This window comes from Apodemus sylvaticus, chromosome 10 (assembly GCF_947179515.1).
Source record: "Apodemus sylvaticus chromosome 10, mApoSyl1.1, whole genome shotgun sequence".
Taxonomy (NCBI): domain Eukaryota; kingdom Metazoa; phylum Chordata; class Mammalia; order Rodentia; family Muridae; genus Apodemus; species Apodemus sylvaticus.
In genome coordinates this window covers 40,157,575-40,175,703 of record NC_067481.1, presented here as the reverse complement: position 1 = coordinate 40,175,703, position 18,129 = coordinate 40,157,575, and the positions used below count along the sequence as shown (strand labels likewise).

Sequence of the window (18,129 nt, the reverse complement as noted above, 5' to 3'; positions counted from 1 at the left end):
ATGTTTTCATAATATGAAAGACTAAAACTGAGAAAAAAGATAATACAGTTTTCTCTCTGAAATTTGTTACTTATTTGGATGCTAAGATAATAAGGCTAGATGTAGTTTTCAGTCTTGTAATCTGGCACTTAGGAGCTTGAGGTAGGATTGTTACAAATTTGAGACCAGCCTGGGCTACATACAAAGACCGTATCCCTTTTTTAAAAGGGGGTAGGAGAAACTAATTATAACTAATTAAAGGCGAGAACTTGCCTTTATAAATAGGTGTCATGAAACATTTCTTCCTTTTTCCCCCTTTTTTAAATAGTTTGCTTGGTTAATAAATACATCTTAAAGATAAAGACAAAAATCCTAGGTGCTGTAAAGATTTTTTTTCCTTGAGAAATTAGGAGATGTTCTTTTAAGAAATTTAAAAAAATATTGTTATTTTTAAATAATTTATGTGTACATGAGTACCAGTGCCTGTGGAGGCCAGAGGTGTCAGATCTTCTGGAGCTGGAGTTACAGATGGTTATGATTTGCCTGATCTAGGTGCTGGGAATTGTACCTAGGACTTCTGGAAGAGCAGGCAGTGCTCTTAACCCGAGCTATCCCTCTGCCTACAGAATTCCTTAAAATTAGCATCAGACAAGTTCTTAGAAAAACATTTTACTTTTTGATGATACATAATGTACTAATGTGATTTTTTTAAAAATGCTTTATTTTATGAGTATGAGTGTTAAATTTGCCTGTATATCTGTGTTATGAATATTCAGTATCCATGGGAGTTAGAAGAGGGTGTTGGAACCTTTTGGGACTGATGTTAGGAGATGGTTCTGAGTTAGTATAGGAATGCTGGAAATCAAACTCAGGATATGAGATAGACCAGGGAATGCTCTAACCACTGAGCCTTCTCTCCAGCTCTTAGAGCAGATTTTGTTTCTTTTCGTTTTTTAGAATTAAAACATTTATTTAACAGTGAGGACAACTAAACCCTGCCATCCTTTGTCAGTTGCCCTACAGTTCCAGTGGAACTTGAATGAGCTGGAAAACACCCTCGGGAAGATCCAAAGCTAGAGCAGATTTTTTTAAAGCACTATAAGATAGTGTTTAGCAGTTCTTAAGGTTCTAATATGCCCATAATGAAGTTTGTTTTTGTGTCCAAATCACGGTATGTCCAAATCATGGTAGGCTGTTCTTGTTTACCAGAAGTAACAACTTTCTACCTAACACTGTAGCTCTATTTGGAGGCTCAAAATTAAGCCTCCAAATTAAGAAGCATATCAGAAACAAAATCAATGTGATTTTATTATTCTAAGATAGTACCTCTTAGTAGGTACTTGGCAAGTACTTATTGGTTGTATATTTAAAAGTTATGATTATGAAAAAAATAGTTGAAGAATTTTAGTATTTGTTATCTCTAAACCAAAAGATTTTATTTTGAAGATATTTTTGGGGGGTATTAAAGAGCCATATATTCAGAGAGTTGCTTGTTTTTTTTTCTTTTTGACTTGTTAGTACTTGTATGATGTAATTTAAAAAGTTTAAATCTTAGGAAGGTAGTAACAGTCAGATAACACATTTATCAAACTACATGTCAGTTTTGATACAATATAATTTCACTTGATATTGGTACTTTAGAGATATAAATGCTTTTTATTACTGAGGCATTTAAATTGGACTTTGTTCTATTGTACTTAGGAAGTTAAAGACATTCAATTGAAACAAGTAGTAAAAAGAAATTGATCTGTTCAGATATAGCCAGTGGGTTAGTATTGAAAAGTTATATTTTTAAAAAAGGTGTGCTAGCATATGTATTTAATCGCATTACTCGAGGGATCTCTGAGGTGCCAGCTTAGTCTACAAAGTGAGGGCCGCCAAGGGTGCTAAGACCTTGTCTTGAAAGACAAGCGAAAAGAGTTATCTTTTTTCTCCTTCGGATAATTACTATGGGTCTCTCCATGTAGTTTTTGGAAGTAACACATTCTTAGAAATGTTTGGTTGTTTTTGTTTTGAGACAGGGTCTTACTGTGTAGATTTGGGAACTTGGAACTTGTTATGTAGACCAGGCTAGCCTTAAACTCATAGACATTTGCCTGATTCTGTCTTGTGAGTGCTGGGATTAAAGGCCTGGGTCACAATGTGGATTATAGAATGGTTATTTGTATAAACATTGTTTACATTGTATATATTGTGCAAACAACTGTATATGCTTTAAGTATTAGACATCTGTATACCTGATACTAAATAAAAACCTGTCTATGGAATGATACTGTTCAATGCCTTTCTCTGTTTTGTTATTTATCCCAAAGCAGCTCTGGTGAAATATTATTTGTGAGAAATTTTCACAGCAACACTTTAGATATTGACATTCAGCAGGTCTGGAAATGACTTCATATATGTCTTTAGTTGTTGGTCATGAATTTAAAGTCTAAGAAACAGGCAAAATTGTTATTTAAATGTAAGCAGTCTTTTATTTTAACTAATTTATTAAGTACAACCAAAATTTTTTTTTAACCTTAGGAAATACAAGAATTGGTATCCACACAAACAATTCAAATGAAGAGAAGCACTGTTCTGTTGAAAGCAAAGTTTTGAACTTAAGTTTTAAAATTTCTTAAAGCATATTTCTTTCAAGGATTACATTTTTCTTTTACAGTTATTCTTCCTATGGAAATCAAGGCAGTCAAGGCTATGGACAAACACCACAAGTAGGTTAAAAAAATCAGTTGTCTTTATTTTATTTAATTAGTAATAACGTTTATAAATTGTTATTTTATCTAGTAGTAAGTAATAAAGTTTGACTGTTTACCTGAATTTCAGAGCTATTCTGGCTATGGGCAAACGACTGATTCTTCATATGGACAAAACTATGGTGGTTACTCCAGTTATGGACAAAATCAATCAGGTTGGACTGGTTTGTTAAATTACTATTTTAGAGAGTCAGCAATCAGAGCCTTCACTAAATAGTATTCTTAATTTTTAGGTTATTCACAGTCCTATGGTAGTTATGAGAATCAAAAGCAGAGTTCATATGGCCAGCAATCATATAATAACCAGGGACAACAAAACACGGAATCATCGGGAGGGTAAGGAAACAGTGGACTATTGAAATTGTGTTGAGCATGTCTGCCATTTTTATTTCTATTTAATTATTTTGTGGTGCTGGTAGTAGAACCTAGGACTTTGGGTTTGCTATGTAAGTTCTCTACAGCTGAGCTATGTGCCCAAATCCTTCATTTTGCTTTTGAGCTACTTGATGCATTACCTTTTAAAAAAAAGCATACATTTTTACTTAATGAGTATTATGTGCATATGTGTAACATGGATGTACTTGGTGCCCACAGAGGCTAGGGTGGAGGGTGGAGGCTAGAAGAAGGCATTGGATCTCCCAGAACTGGAGTTGCAGGTGGTTGTGAGCCACCATCTGGATGTTGGGAATTAATTCTGGGCCCTCTGCAAAAACAAGTGTTCTCAAACACTGAGCTATCTCTCTAGCCCCCTCTCCCCTTTTTTTATTTAAAATAGTATTTCACTCTGTAGCCATGGCTAGCCGAAAACACTGTGTAAGCCTCTATAAATGAAAATAACTAACTAGTTTTATTTCATAGTGAGGCTTTTATTGTGCTTTGTTTGGTGGACTTATTCCACATTGCCTTATATAATTGATCCTCAGACACCAATATGAAACAATATTAGAAGTAATTTGCATTTTATAGGCATAAAGAAGGTTAAAAGAATGCAGATCAATGTCTCCAGTGGTTTCTGGCTGTAGTGACAAGTACTTTAAGTGAAATTTAAATGGCAATGGGGAAAGAATTATGAGGTCATATTATTGGTCTTAGAGACACAAGAGTGCTCTGAAAAGTAGGAAGTACATAGAGAGGAATAATATCTGGACACCCTGTTGCATTAGGAAAAACACCAAGCCTTATTAGTACATGTAATCCAAAGGAAAATGCTTTTATAGAGGCTATATGTATTTGATAGCATGAAATACATGTAAAGCAGAGAGAAATGTCTTTAGCTTTGTTTTATTTTTTTAAATGTGTTTTTCAAAGAGACAGGGTTTCTCTGTGTATCCCTGGCTGTTCTGGAACTTAGTCTATTAACCAGGCTGGCCTCTAACTAAGGGATCCACTGGTCTCTGCCTCCTAATCCCTCTGCTGGGATGAAAGGCATACACCACCACTGCCTGGTAAAAAAATGCTTCTTTTGATCATTTTAAAGTAAAGAGTTAAGTGTTCATACTATTGTTTTGTGGTGCTTTGAGTTGGGAATCGGAATAGATTGTTGTGGTATTCTGTCGAATTAGGTGTAACTGTTAAGAATGGAGACAGCTCTACCTAAGCTCCCTTTTTTGAGACCCCAGAGTCTTCATAGCTTAGGTTGGCGTTAAGGTCATGACGTTCATGTCTTCCTAGTACCAAAAGAACAGCCATCATGCCTGTGAATAAAATAAAGACATGATGTTGAAAGGAAGTGACATAGATCCTTTCAGTATAACTAGTAACTTTATGTCCATGTTTGTAGAAGAATACTACATATCTTGTATTTTGGTAGTTATCCTATGTTTTTCTTTTAACTTCAGAGAAGTAAAAGTTAGTTACTTTGTTAATATTATCTAAAGGTTCTTTTTTATTGTTGTTATTCCCAGTGTAACAACTTCAATTTTCCCCTTTGGCATCTTTTTACATGATAGTGAAATTGTCTTTGGAAGGCATTCCATTGATAAATTTTTTTTTTTTTTTTTTAAGTTTTTTTTTTATTATTCGATATAATTTATTTACATTTCAAATGATTTCCCCTTTTCTAGCCCCCCCACTCCCCGAAAGTCCCTCAAGCCCCCTTCTCTTCCCCTGTCCTCCCACCCACCCCTTCCCACTTCCCCGTTCTGGTTTTGCTGAATACTGTTTCACTGAGTCTTTCCAGAACCAGGGGCCACTCCTCTTTTCTTCTTGTACCTCATTTGATGTGTGGATTATGTTTTGGGTATTCCAGTTTTCTAGGTTAATATCCACTTATTAGTGAGTGCATACCATGATTCACCTTTTGAGTCTGGGTTACCTCACTTAGTATGATATTCTCTAGCTCCATCCATTTGCCTAAGAATAGTGGATGCAAAAAATGTGGTATATCTACACAATGGAGTACTATTCAGCCATTAGAAACAATGGATAAATTTTTATAGATAAAAGAGTCAAATAATTACCATGAGAAATACTAGCAAATACTGCTGAGGTTTAGCTATATAGTGTTCCTTTTTTATTTTTTATTTTTTTATTTTTATGTGTATTGGTGTTTTGCCTGTATGTATGTCTGTGCAAGAGTATTAAATATTAGAGTTACAGACAGTTGTGAGCTGACGGGTTGGTGCTGGGATTTGTTCTCTTAACTCCTGAGCCATCTCTCCAGCCTAATATTAGTAGTGTTCTTTAACTTGCTTCAGCAAACATAATTCTGTAAGTTCTCATGTTCTTGATTTCTGTTTAGTCAAGGTGGAAGAGCACCTTCATATGGCCAATCAGACTATGGTCAGCAAGATTCTTATAACCAGCAGTCAGGTTATGATCAGCATCAAGGCTCATATGATGAGCAGTCCAATTATCAGCAACATGATTCCTATAATCAAAACCAGCAGTCTTTCCATTCACAAAGGGAAAACTACAGTCACCACACACAAGGTAAGATAATGACCTCTTTTTCATCATTCCTTCACAGAATTGTTCATTGAGTTTGGATTAAAACACCCTTAGAATTTTTACTTGGTGATAGAAATTTGACATGACTAGAAATAGATTTCTTATGGTCATCAAAACTATTACTAAATTTTTCTTTTTAACTTTTTAGATATTGTCAGAAGGTTGTGTGGTGACTTTTTTGGTTACTGATTACATTTCTCTTAAACTGAGCAATTGACAGTGCTATTGTCAGTATTTTTGGTGATGGTATACTTGATTTAGGGAAGTTAACCTATGCTAGTCTTTTCTAATCTCTTGTAAGAAGAAACAGTCATTAATTTCTCTTGTTCCAAAGCAGTTTATATACATTACTGATACTTAGGACTCAGACCACACCATGAAAGTCAGTGATTCAAGGGCAAGTTTTTTTGTTTTTTGTTTTTGATGTCTTTGTTGTCTACATAGGACTTGGCTCCTAGTAAGTACTCATGAAACATTTTTGCTGAAAAAAAAAATTATTTTGGTAGTGCTAGGAATTGAGTCCCAGGATCTTTGTATGTGTTGGGTAAACACTTCATCACTGAGTTATAGTCCTAGCCATATTGATAATAGAGTGAATGGGTAAAAATAGTCTGTAGTGGTAAAAAAAAAAAAAAGTGTGTAGTAGCTGTGGTTTTGCAGGCTTGACCTGTGCTTCGCTTATATTTAATGTCTTTGAGGTGAAGGAAATAGAATTAGAATGCTGTCTTTAATTTATTAAAGTTCTTGAATCCAAGATATCTAGTTTAGCTTAAAAAGATTTATTTATTTTATCTGAGTACACTGTAACTGTCTTTAGACACATAAAAGAGGGCTTCAGATCTATTACAGATGGTTTTGAGCCACCATGTGGTTGCTGGGAATAAGAACTCAGGACCTCTGGAAGAGCAGTAAGTGCTCTTAACTACTGAGTCACCTCTCCAGCCCCATAGATATAATTCTTAAGCACATTGAATTCCAGAATATTATGTGATGGCTTACATTTTTCTGTATTTCTTTCTTTTCCTGAAGAATACTCTGTGTTTCAAGGAGCCACTTATAATTATATTGTTTGAAACATTTAATCATATATGACAATAGTTGCTGGGTATGGGGACATATATCATAATTCCTATGTGGGAGCTAGACAGGAGAATTGCTTCTAAAGCACAAGAATTCAAGATCAGCTTAATGTAGGGAGACATTTGTTGTAACCAAAAAAAGCGACAATATTTTTGTGTGATACTTTTTTTTTGTAGATGACCGTCGTGATGTGAGTAGGTATGGAGAAGATAATAGAGGATATGGCGGGTCACAGGGAGGAGGTAGAGGGCGTGGGGGATATGACAAGGATGGAAGAGGTCCTATGACAGGATCAAGGTAAGTATTAGATATAGATGCCTTCATTTTCTCTCTCGTTCTTAGTGTTTTCCTTATTTTATTCTGCCATTTAAGTAAAGAGGTTTTTAGAGATTATATTATAGAAAGAACAGAAATTAAAACTTTATTTTCAGGCTTCTTTATGTCATAAATCATTTCATAAGAGGCTATATTGAAACTGTTTTATATGGTGTATGTTAACTTAAACACCATTAAAACTTCCTATCTTTTATGATTAGATTAAATTACTTTATTGGTTTTCCTGATGGAGCTGGACTCAAAAAAAAAAAAAAAACAACAAAAAAAAACAAAACTCCTTTAAAATATACCTTTGGAAACCAAAGTGTTTAGTATCTTAACCAATAAAAAGGTAAATTAATCTGTATTAAAGACATATAGTTCCCTTGCCCTTGGATGGGGAAAGTATTAGATATAGAATATTGAAAGGTGGGATAGACATGTAAGAAAGCTTTATTAATATGTCTCTCCTTAAGCATAATTATTGAAATAATATATCACATAACATTCTGTAATTTTTCTGATTGTAGCTGTAGTATGTGAGTCCTTTAATTTCTTGTTGTTACTTTTAAATTATTGATGTTGGTTTCATTTACTTATGACAGGTTATAAAAGCTGATTTTAGCATAATTTAAAATATATCTGTAAAGTTAGTGCATTGGTCTTGAAGATGGAATGAAAAACCAATTGGCCTATGCCTGAGATGAGATTTATAGATTGTAAATTTGTACACAGGCTTTAAAATAATTTGTTTATTGAGAATTGAAAGCGTTGGTAGCCTGCTACTGAAGATAAGAACAGCAGTTCAGTTCTGTGATATGAACAACAGCTAATACACACAGCCATTTCAAGTGCTCCCCAGATATGCTTATATATCTGTTTTAATATACTGTATGCTTTGATATTATAGAAATGCTAAAGTTTGATAATTTTGAAAATTTTTAAAGGCTTTTAAAAAATTTGACATTAGTTTTTTGATTGGTAGTCATTTTACCAAGATAAATGATATTGTACATCTTCATTAGTTGACATTAGTTTTTGATTGGTAGTTATTTACTTTACCAAGATATTGTATTTGTTTTCATTATCAAAAGGGCAGTGTGCCATCAGTAAAGTGAAATGGTATTTACTTTTACTTAGTCTCTCCCCGTCCTAAAACCCCTGAAATAACAAAAGGTAGATACTTAACTTTCCAGTGAAATTGTTTTAGATAACTGGCTACCTATAATCCTATAAATGTTTCTTCACTTTAATATCTGCATAAGGAAGTTACAATTAATACATTATGTATTAAAACTGTGACTGTTGCTGGATGTGGTGGTTCACACCTTTAATCCTAGCACTCAGGAGGCAGAGGCAGGTGGATTCTGAGCAGGGATAACCTGGTCTACAAGTCCAGGACAGCCAGGACTGTTACGCAGAGAAACCTGTCTCAAATAACAAAAACAAACACAAAAAGCCTGTTCAAATAATGAACTCTCACTTTTTAAGAGGAAGGGAATGGGTAGGGAGTCTATAAAGAACATTAGTTTGTGAGCACGCATCTTAGAACTACAGGGTTGGAAGGGTGTTATTGATTCTTCCCTGGTGAGGGAAATAGCCTGGGTTCCCTTTTTTTTTTTTTTTTTAAAGATTTATTTGTTTTATTTATGAGTACACTGTAGCTGTCTTCAGACATACCAGAAGAGGGCATCAAATCCCATTACAGATGGCTGTGAGCCACCATGTGGGAATTGCTAGGAATTGAACTTAGGACCTCTGGAAGAGCAGCCAGTGCTCTTAACCACTGAGCCTTCTCCCCAGACCCCCCTACCTCCGTGTTTTTTTGTTTTTGTTTTTTTTTTTAAAGCAACATAACTTCCTTGGCAATATATTTGAATTTAATTTGTAGTTCAGATATTAGTTGATAAACTAAGTTTTTATTTAGTTTATCTCTTTTAATCTAATTTAATTAATATTTAAAATCATAAAGTTTTAATCTCTTTATGTATAGAAACTCCTTATACAAAGAGTTTGTGCAGAAGCCTGCTATTTATTAGGTCAAAATGATGCTGATATTTAAGTCTGATAAAGTGAGAGAGATAAAAAGATTTAGTCTTAAATACTTACTTGTCTCCCAGTATATTATTAGTTTTTCACATAAAGCCTGTTTAGAAATCCGGGTGGCTATATACTCTCTGTATATTAGTTGTCATGGTTTGATTTTTCTTTTGGTGAAAGGCAAATGGTAAATAGGTTAGGCTTCAACCTTGTCCTTGGAGCACCAAAGTAGGCATAAATGAATGTAAACAAACCTGTCTCTGTCCTTATAAAACATTATGAGCTGGGTGATAGTGGCACACGCCTGTAATCCCAGGACTCTGGGAGGAAGAGACAGGCGGATTTCTGAGTTCGAGGCCAGTCTGGTCTACAGAGTGAGTTCCAGGACATCCAGGGCTATACAGAGAAACCCTGTCTTGAAAAAACTAAATCCAAAAAACCACCAAAAACAAAAAATGAAACAAAACAAAACAAAAAAACCTTTATGAATACTGAAATTAGATCTCTGCTGGATGTGATGGTGCATGCCTTTAATGTCGGCACTCAAGAGGCAGCAGACCTGTGAGTTTAAGGCCAAGCCTTGTCTACTCAGAGTTCTTGGACCCTCCCCTCAGAGAGAGGTGGACCCAAATAAACAAAAAATAAAATTTTCATGTACTACATTTTATATTTTTAAGATTTATTTATTTAGTTCACGTGTGTGAGTACACTGTTGCTCTCTTCGGAGAGCTCCAGAAGAAGGTATCAGATTCTATTACAGATTGATTGTGAACTACCATGAGGTTGCTGGGAATTGAACTCCGGATTTCTGGAAGCACAGTCAGTGCTCTTAACCACTGATCTATCTCTCTAGCCCCGTACTATAACATCTTTAAGATGTGCCTTTTAGCTTATTCATTAGTGGACAGCTTTGTGAATTTGACTATAAATGCCCAGTTTCAAGATTTCTTTTTCTTTCTTTTAAACACTTGGTTTTATGCTTAAATACCAAAGTACACAGAAATTTTAGTCTTTGGCACCACTATTTGTGTTTCTTATCATCTTACTCAGTAGGTTAAAACATTAACTGTGGGTGCAGAAGGCTAGGAGGGACACAACGATTTGAAGAGTACCTAGCATTAAGTAGATTTATCACCTTTAAAGAGCGTTATAGTTTGAGGGTGGGGGTTGGGCATGTGGTAAAGAATAGGCTGCTCTTGTTCTATGACTGGTTGGCTGAAGGAAGGCTTTGACTTAATTTGAAACCATTGACTTAATTTGGAGAGAGATGTGTGAAGTTCGTAGGAATTACAGGAAAAATAGTTGCAAAGAATACTGTTTTCTTATTGTCCTCTGACATTGATATCTTAGTGGGCTAGAAGCTAAAATGTCTCAGTGCCTTTTAGTTTTAGCATTGATTACTCTCTTGCAGAATATCTCTTTTTCACTGTTTGTGATAGAGTTAAGTGATTCAAGCTCTTAAATATGAATTCTAAAATTCTGCAATGTTGAATATTTTCTCCCTTTTGCAAGAGTATTTAATTAGCTCTCTTAAAAATATGTATATGTACAGCCAGGTGTGGTGGTAGTGTCTGCCTTTAATCTCAGCACTTGGGAGGCAGAGGTAGGCATGGATCTGCATACAGAGACTTGTCTCAAACAAAATATGTATATGTCCTGAGTTGGAGGTAAAGTGGTAAAGTAGAACAGTGGATTCTTGCCAGGCAGTGGTGGCACACCTTGATGGTGAGTTCCAGGACAGCCAGGGCTACACAGAGAAACCGTGCCTGGAAAAATCAAAACAACAATAACAGAAGTCAGATTCTATTCCTAGTACCTGGATATGATAGAGTTGTATATATGTTCTAGTTGTACTGTAAAATAGCACTGCTCCATAGAAAAACAATGTGGGTCATAAATTTGAACTATGTATATAGTTTTAAATTTTCTAGTAGCCACATTGAAAACAGCCCAGCAGGCTGGAGAGATGGCTCAGCGGTTAAGAGCACTGACTGCTCTTCCAAAGGTCTCAAGTTCAAATCCTAGCAACCACATGGTGGCTTACAACCATCTGTAACAAGATCTGGTGCCCTCTTCTGGTGCATCTGAAAACAGCAACAGTGTACTTAATTATAATAATAAATAAATGTTTAAAAAAAAAAAAAGAAAGAAAGAAAGAAAACAGCCCAGGGGTATAGCTCACTTTGTACTAGTCTCCTGTATTCAGTTCTTAGGCTGCAAAAAACGGAGGAAACAGAAATAAAAACAATTTTATTAATACATTTTAACCCGGAACATATAATATAGTTTATTTAATAGGTAAGCTGTAATGCTAGAAGTAGTAATTCGTTCATTTTTGACATTTAGAGTTGTCATCTTTACTTATATTTTAAACACTTATGCAGATACTAACTATATATTGGATATTGTAGCTCTAGAAAGAGATTCTTGTCTTCCTGAAGTTAATTGATAAAGTTTGATTCTGAAAACCTTTTTGTAATACATATACAACATGGAAGGAAGTAAACCATACTGTTGAAAACGATGTTCAAATTGATTGAATCATTCATATATGATGGTGCTGGTCATTTCCTCTCACTTCCAAAATGTGTGTTCTGCATTTATTAGTATAAAAACTCAAGCACAGAGCATTGTTTTGAGGTAATCCTGCTTTTTAGCTATGCCTTTTTTTCTCTCTAAGTGAGTTCTAGGATAAAAGATTCCTGCAGAATTAGAGCTTGAGCTGAAGACTGGATAATTTAGCAACAGTGCTCTGGTTCTGGGTTCACCATATAAGGTGGTGGTGTGGTAGTATGACCGCATCATCCTGTGGAATGCTTCCTAGGAATTCAGTCCTTCAGTAGAGACTTGTAGTCGTTGGGTTCTTTTGTTTGTTTTGTTTTGTTATCAGTTGAACACTTAATGTGAGTACTTGGGAGAATTGCTGTGAGTTTGAGGCCAGTTTGGGGTTCCTTGTACCAGCTGGCCCAAGTTATATAAAATGAGAGACTGCCTTCAAACAAGAAAAATGCACACGCCCCTAAAACAAAAACTCAAAGGAATAGTATGCTTAAGAAATTTTCTTTAAAAAATGTTTTTAACTTTTTTTTTTATATAACTATGGGTATTGATTCTTCCTGCATGTAAGTTTGTATACTATATGCTTCATGCTTTGCCCATGAAGGCCAGAAGAGGACGTTGGATCCACTAGGACTGCAGTTCTTGGCTGTGAGCCATGTGGATGATGAAGATTGAACATGAATTCTCTGGAAGAGCAGCCATTGCTCTTAACCACTGAGTTATCTTTCCTGCCACCAAATTTTCCTTTCTATTGAATGTGTCTTTTCTAAGTATATTATGACATCACATTGAAACCTCCAGTTTATCCTAGAATCCTCTTTTCATTGTGGTTTTGAATTTGGAAGACTTATATCTTTATATCTTTTAAGTTTCTTTATGTAGGGATACTTAGCCAAGAGTTGAAGATACCTATGTTTCTTAAATGTCCCTATTACTTTACCTTAAAATATTTTGGGGGAATTCTTTATGTGTACTTCTTTGCTTCTATTTCTGGGACTGAAAACAAATTTGCAACATTTTGATGTAGCTGTTGAGATACCCTTTTGTCTTAATTTGCTAAGGAGGCCTTAATATGTAGAAGAATTCACTTTGACTTAACTGCAGGTTTGAAAGAAACATTAAACCAGAAGAATATATCATCCTTACTCCTTGGAAGTCTATTTCTGTAGTTAATACAGTAAATTTCCTAATAAAAGAATTGTAATATAGTTAATATAAAGCATACTTAAGGAGCAAGAATGAGGGGCTGGAGAGATGGTTTAGCAGTTAAGAGCACTGACTGCTCTTCCAGAGGTCATGAGTTCAAATCCCAGCAACCACATGGTGGCTCACAACAATCTGTAATGAGATCGGATGCCCTCTTCTGGTGTGTCTGAAGACAGCTACAGTGTACTTATATATAATAAATAAATTAAAAATCTTAAAGAAAAAAAAGGAGCGAAAATGATTGAATGACATTTGAATGTATAGGTAAACATCAAGATCAGTATTTTTTTAGACTTAAATGTATATAATGAATTGCATGGGGCTCTTACTAAAATGCAAATTACCATTCAGAGGAGACTGAGAGCCTGGTTTTCTCAGTAACTCTTAGACTATGTTTATATTTGTGCTTTCCCTTTGAATAGTATGGATATAGAATTGAATTATGTAAAGAAGGAAACTCAACCTTAATGTTTTTTATATATCCTTTTAGAGGCTGCATCTTTTTAAAAAGTACTTTTATTTATGTGTATTTATTTTGTATAAATATTTGCCCTATGGTGGTGTCCACAGACAGAAAGAGGGTTTTGGATCCTTTGGAGCTAGAGTTATAGGCAATTTTATTGCAACCACTGAACATGGATGCTGGGAAACTAAACTTGGATCTTCTGAAAGAGCAGCAAGTGTCTTTAAAAAGATAACCATTGAGTCATCTTTTTTTTTTTTAAATTGTTCAGCCAGGTCATATAGAAGTGCATGCTTTTAATCCCAGTGCTTAGGAGGCTGAGGCAGGTGTATCTCTGACTTTGAGACAAGCCTGGTCTAGATAGTGAGCAAGGATAGTTGGCGCTCTGTAAAGAGACCCTGTCTCTCTCTCTCTTTTTTTTATTGATATATTTTTTATTTACATTTCAAATGATTTCCCCTTTTCTGGGTCCTTACTCCCCGCAAGTCCCATAAGCCCTCAACTCCTACCACCAAAATTATTCAGATTGTATTGTTGGCAAGAATGGAAATGAAAGAGTTTGTCTCCCTTACATATAACATTGTATATTTTTCTTTCATTGTGGGCCAGATCAGCTGTTTTGTTGACAACAGAGCAATTAGGATATATCTTATGAACACATAGCCTCTAGTTTCCTTGTAAAAAGTCTTTCTTCCTCTTAAACCCTTTAACCTTCTAAAATGGGCGTGATGGCACATGCCTGTAATCCCAGTGCTGAGAAGAGGAGACTTGAAGCTCCTAGGGGCTCAGTAGCCAGGCAGTTTAGCTGATTCATGATTTAGGTTTAGTGGCGCTCAATAAATTAAAAAAGAAAAGGTAGAAAATAGCAGAAGACTTCTGATAAATCCAGCTTCTACATGCAGGAGTAGCTGCGTATGTATATGCATGTACTATATACAAGAAAAAATTTTTTAAGAAATGGGGGCTTGATATTTTCATTAATTCTTGTCTGTCACTGGGGTTCTGAGGTTCAACTTTGAAGGAACCTTGGCTTCTAATACAATTTTCAAGGGGCTAGGAAGGTAACTTAATAGTAGACCATTTACTTAAACAAGCATGAGGCCCCAATACTGAAAAAAGAAGGGAACATTTTATTTTTAGCAATTTCACCTCTGTTTGTTCATGACAAATGAATGTTACAGGAGGAAGCAGAAGTGTTGTGGTAAATATTATTTAGGGGTTTCTACCCCACCTTAATCATTTAGTTCCCATATAAAGACTCAAAACTTTTGTATTTATAATAAGCCTTAAAGCATTAGAGCTGGTCAGATATCAACCCTCTATGCTCTTTTGTCTGTTTTCCTGTCAGTATATTCCCCATACCCCCAAATATCACTTGCCATGTTATGCCACGCCTCCTCCCAACAGGTAGGCTTTTATGGCAATTCACTCAAGCTCTATCAACCCCATGGTACCTTTTGCCTTCTTACTGCTTACTCCTAGAGGACTCTGCCTCAGACCCCAAGCCCAGGAAGGGAAGCCTACCTCTGTTCTGCCCAGCTACAGGCTGTAGGCATCTTTATTCAACCAATAGTTTTAAGGAACAAGATTTGCACAACAAAAGCTGGTTTACATGAGAATTTACTTGAGGCAGTGACCTTGGGTTACAGAATTTAGTAGTACATTATACAGCAGCAGACCAAACCTCAACACAAAAGGCTCTAGAACTCAAGTTCATCTTTATCTACTTAGTAAGTTCAGGACCATCATTAAGACCCTGTCTCAAGAAACTAAAACCAAAATAGAAAGACTAGCTTCTCTTTCTTAAAGAGGAAGCAGTGATAGCCATGTCAGTTAAAATATAGGGAAGGTTTAGGTACTGTGCTAAAACAGTAATTTTAAAATACAACGCTGTATCTATGAAGGACTTCAGTTAAGTATTGTTTACATAGTCTTAAATGAGCCTATTCTCCTGCTAGAAAGAAGGGTTTTCTGGGACTTAGACAATTTAAAAGCAAATTAAAACACTTGTGTCTGTACCTAAGTTGATTGCAAAGCAAAATGTTTTTATGTCAGAGTAAAAATAGAAAGCTTTCTCATTTAGTCAGTTTTCGTTGGACAATTCAGAAAAGCCTTCTGGAGAGTTGGGTAGTTACTAGAGCAGAGGTTTATAAACATAATAAATTAGGTTAGCTTCTAGGATCATGATAGATGAGCAGCAACTCAGATATCTGAAAACTGTTAGTTCCTTATCAGCACTTGTGTTATAGAAGGTTTATGTATTTCACTCAAGAAACAGGCTTTTATGGGATGTATAGAATTTGGGGTTTTTGTTGTTGTTAGTTTGGTTTGTTTTTTGTTTTAATTACTTGATTAGTATGAGCTGCTTAGATTTGTTATATAAATCCGTATGTGTAAAAGGATCTTTGACTTAACTCACAGTGTAAATTTGCTAAAAAAAGTCTTTCTGTGGCTTTGCATCTTTAACTTATTTTGTTGGTTTGATATTTAGACCATTTGGCAGCTTGAACCACTGATAGGAAAAGATCTCACATTCCAGTGGATCATGGAGAGGAACAATTTCGAGTTTAGCTTTTTTTAGTTCTCACTTTTTATCAGTCTTCTTAAGTTTAAAGTTTAAGACTATCTTTATTCAGACTCATTTTTGTTTAAATTCATCCCTTTAAAAATTAATAAAGTCCATGATTTAATATCGCAGCAGAATCTGTCCTCAAGTTTTTACCTTTCCTGTTCTGCCTTCAAAGTCTAACTTTGCTTTTTATTCCTCTGGTCTTTTATCTTTTTCTTTCTTGTATTTAAAAATACTCATTTTTTTTCATGCTGTGCACATTTCTTCATGCCAGCTTCAAGTTATGGTCTGAGTAGTAATTTTTTGGCTTGGGGTTGGGAAGATGATTTTTTTTAGCATAAAAAGTATATTAGATGTGTTATAATAAATGTGAAAAGACAGCTTGTGGAAATAAATCCTTGGGAAAGCACTTAGATTGAATTGTTGAACTCTGAAATGGATTTACTGGAAAGTTAGTGGTGCTACTATTTTCCTAGGCACTCTACTTGTGACAGTTAAGTGTAGATTGAGCCCAGGGCTCAGCACATTAGAGACTTAAGGAAGAAATCATTTCTTCAATTTTTCCTCTGCAGTGGTGGTGACCGCGGTGGCTTCAAAAATTTTGGTGGTAAGTGCTGAGTATCCCAAAATGTTTCAGTGGAAATGCTATATAAATCTAAAAGCCACCAATATCCGGCAGATGCAGTCTAAGCCCTTCTTACTCTGTTGAGGCTCGTGTGTTGTGTGCATTACAAAGTACTCTCTGCATTACAAAGTACTCTCTGTATACACGCTTATATCAAAGTAGATATTAAAAGCCAAATCTGATCTCAAGTAGTCCAATGCGTTTTCTACACAGTGTATTTGCATGAAAGAGTCTGTGACCAATGAATGAGGACTTCACTGGGTTTTGACAATAGTTTTTTTTTTTTTCCTCCTTTTATAAAGGTAGCTGACGTGGTGTTTTTAAATTATTAGGGGTTTCCAATCAGGCTTACAACAGTGCTTGACAGAAGTGATACTAGAATAATAACAAAAGTGGGTGCTGTCTTGGACAAGGCTAAAGAAATGTTGGCATTCGTCTTGATTTCCTAAACTTTAAATAGTAAACATATATGTAGATATTTTTAAACCTGTGATGGTTGACTTTCAAGGATTTGAAGTATTGACTTTACATGCTTTGGTTATTACCGTTTCCCTTTTAATTTCAAATAAGTTGTCTTAGACAACTTTTCCTTTTCTTCTCTCATAGGTCACAGGGATTATGGACCCAGACCAGATGCTGGTAAGATTCTTGATAGTTTGGTTTTCTACCTCTTAAAGAGGAATTATGTGTTTGGAGGGGTAAATACTGGAGGGAGGTTTAATTTAATTTAATGGTGCTGCCAGATTTGGGGAATTTGATTTTAAATAATAATAATTTAGTAATATGATTAGAAAGCTTTCTAGAGAAATTGCTATATTTGTGCTTTGTTGTTTGAAAGAACATTCAAATTTTTACTGCTAATAAGTACAGTCTAACGAGAGAAATTTGTTATCTTAGCAATGTAGAGGTACAAAAAGCTGTTTAAATCTTTCATTGAATTGGTGGTTTTAGTGGGCATAAGAAAGTTGTTCATGCACAAGGGAATTGTCTTTCTCTGGGTAAAAGTCACTAATTTATGTGACTTTTCATTTTTAGACGAATAAAGGCTTGCTTTTGGAGCCTTTTGAAAGTTAGGATTTAGAAGTTAAAATCTATTTGAGTAAAAATATTTAATATATATTGAAATCAGAACTTTTGTTTTTATTAAGATGCCAAAGTATTCTATATGGATGGCAATTTCTGAATTATCCCTTGATGGACTGAATTTTTATACAGCTTTCTTACTTTGTTGTACTAATCCAAAAGTGTGCGTGTAAGGTAAGGTGTGTGTACCAGGTGCTCTTACCTTCTGATATATACAAGGCTTTTTGCAGTGAATGGGAAACCAGCAATTCTGCTTGGCTGGCTGGCCTGAGAGTCAAGTGTCCAATTTGGGGGAATTTTGTACTTTTAAAAGTATTGATTAGTCAGTTGTATAACTATATAATTGAAAGTTCTTCAGAGAAAGATATGCTAACTAACTTTCTTCATCTCTTCATGAGCTTTAGTCCTGGATCTGAAGAGTGATATTTTTAACATCTCCCTTAATTGGCCTATATGTATTTCAGAATAACCTGCACTTTACCTGTAGTTTTGTTGTAAGAATTGATCT

At 35.0% G+C, this 18,129-nt stretch overlaps 1 protein-coding gene across 1 annotated transcript in view; it reads left to right on the top strand.

The window, feature by feature from the left end:
• Taf15 (TATA-box binding protein associated factor 15) overlaps positions 1–18,129 on the top strand; it is a 37,208-nt gene that overhangs the window by 9,633 nt on the left and 9,446 nt on the right. Inside the window, exons 3-9 of the mRNA XM_052197721.1 lie at positions 2,639–2,690; positions 2,803–2,887; positions 2,966–3,068; positions 5,473–5,663; positions 6,938–7,058; positions 16,486–16,520; positions 17,145–17,177. Coding sequence (XP_052053681.1) covers positions 2,639–2,690; positions 2,803–2,887; positions 2,966–3,068; positions 5,473–5,663; positions 6,938–7,058; positions 16,486–16,520; positions 17,145–17,177 — 620 coding nt within the window. The remainder of the gene's footprint in view (positions 1–2,638; positions 2,691–2,802; positions 2,888–2,965; positions 3,069–5,472; positions 5,664–6,937; positions 7,059–16,485; positions 16,521–17,144; positions 17,178–18,129) is intronic.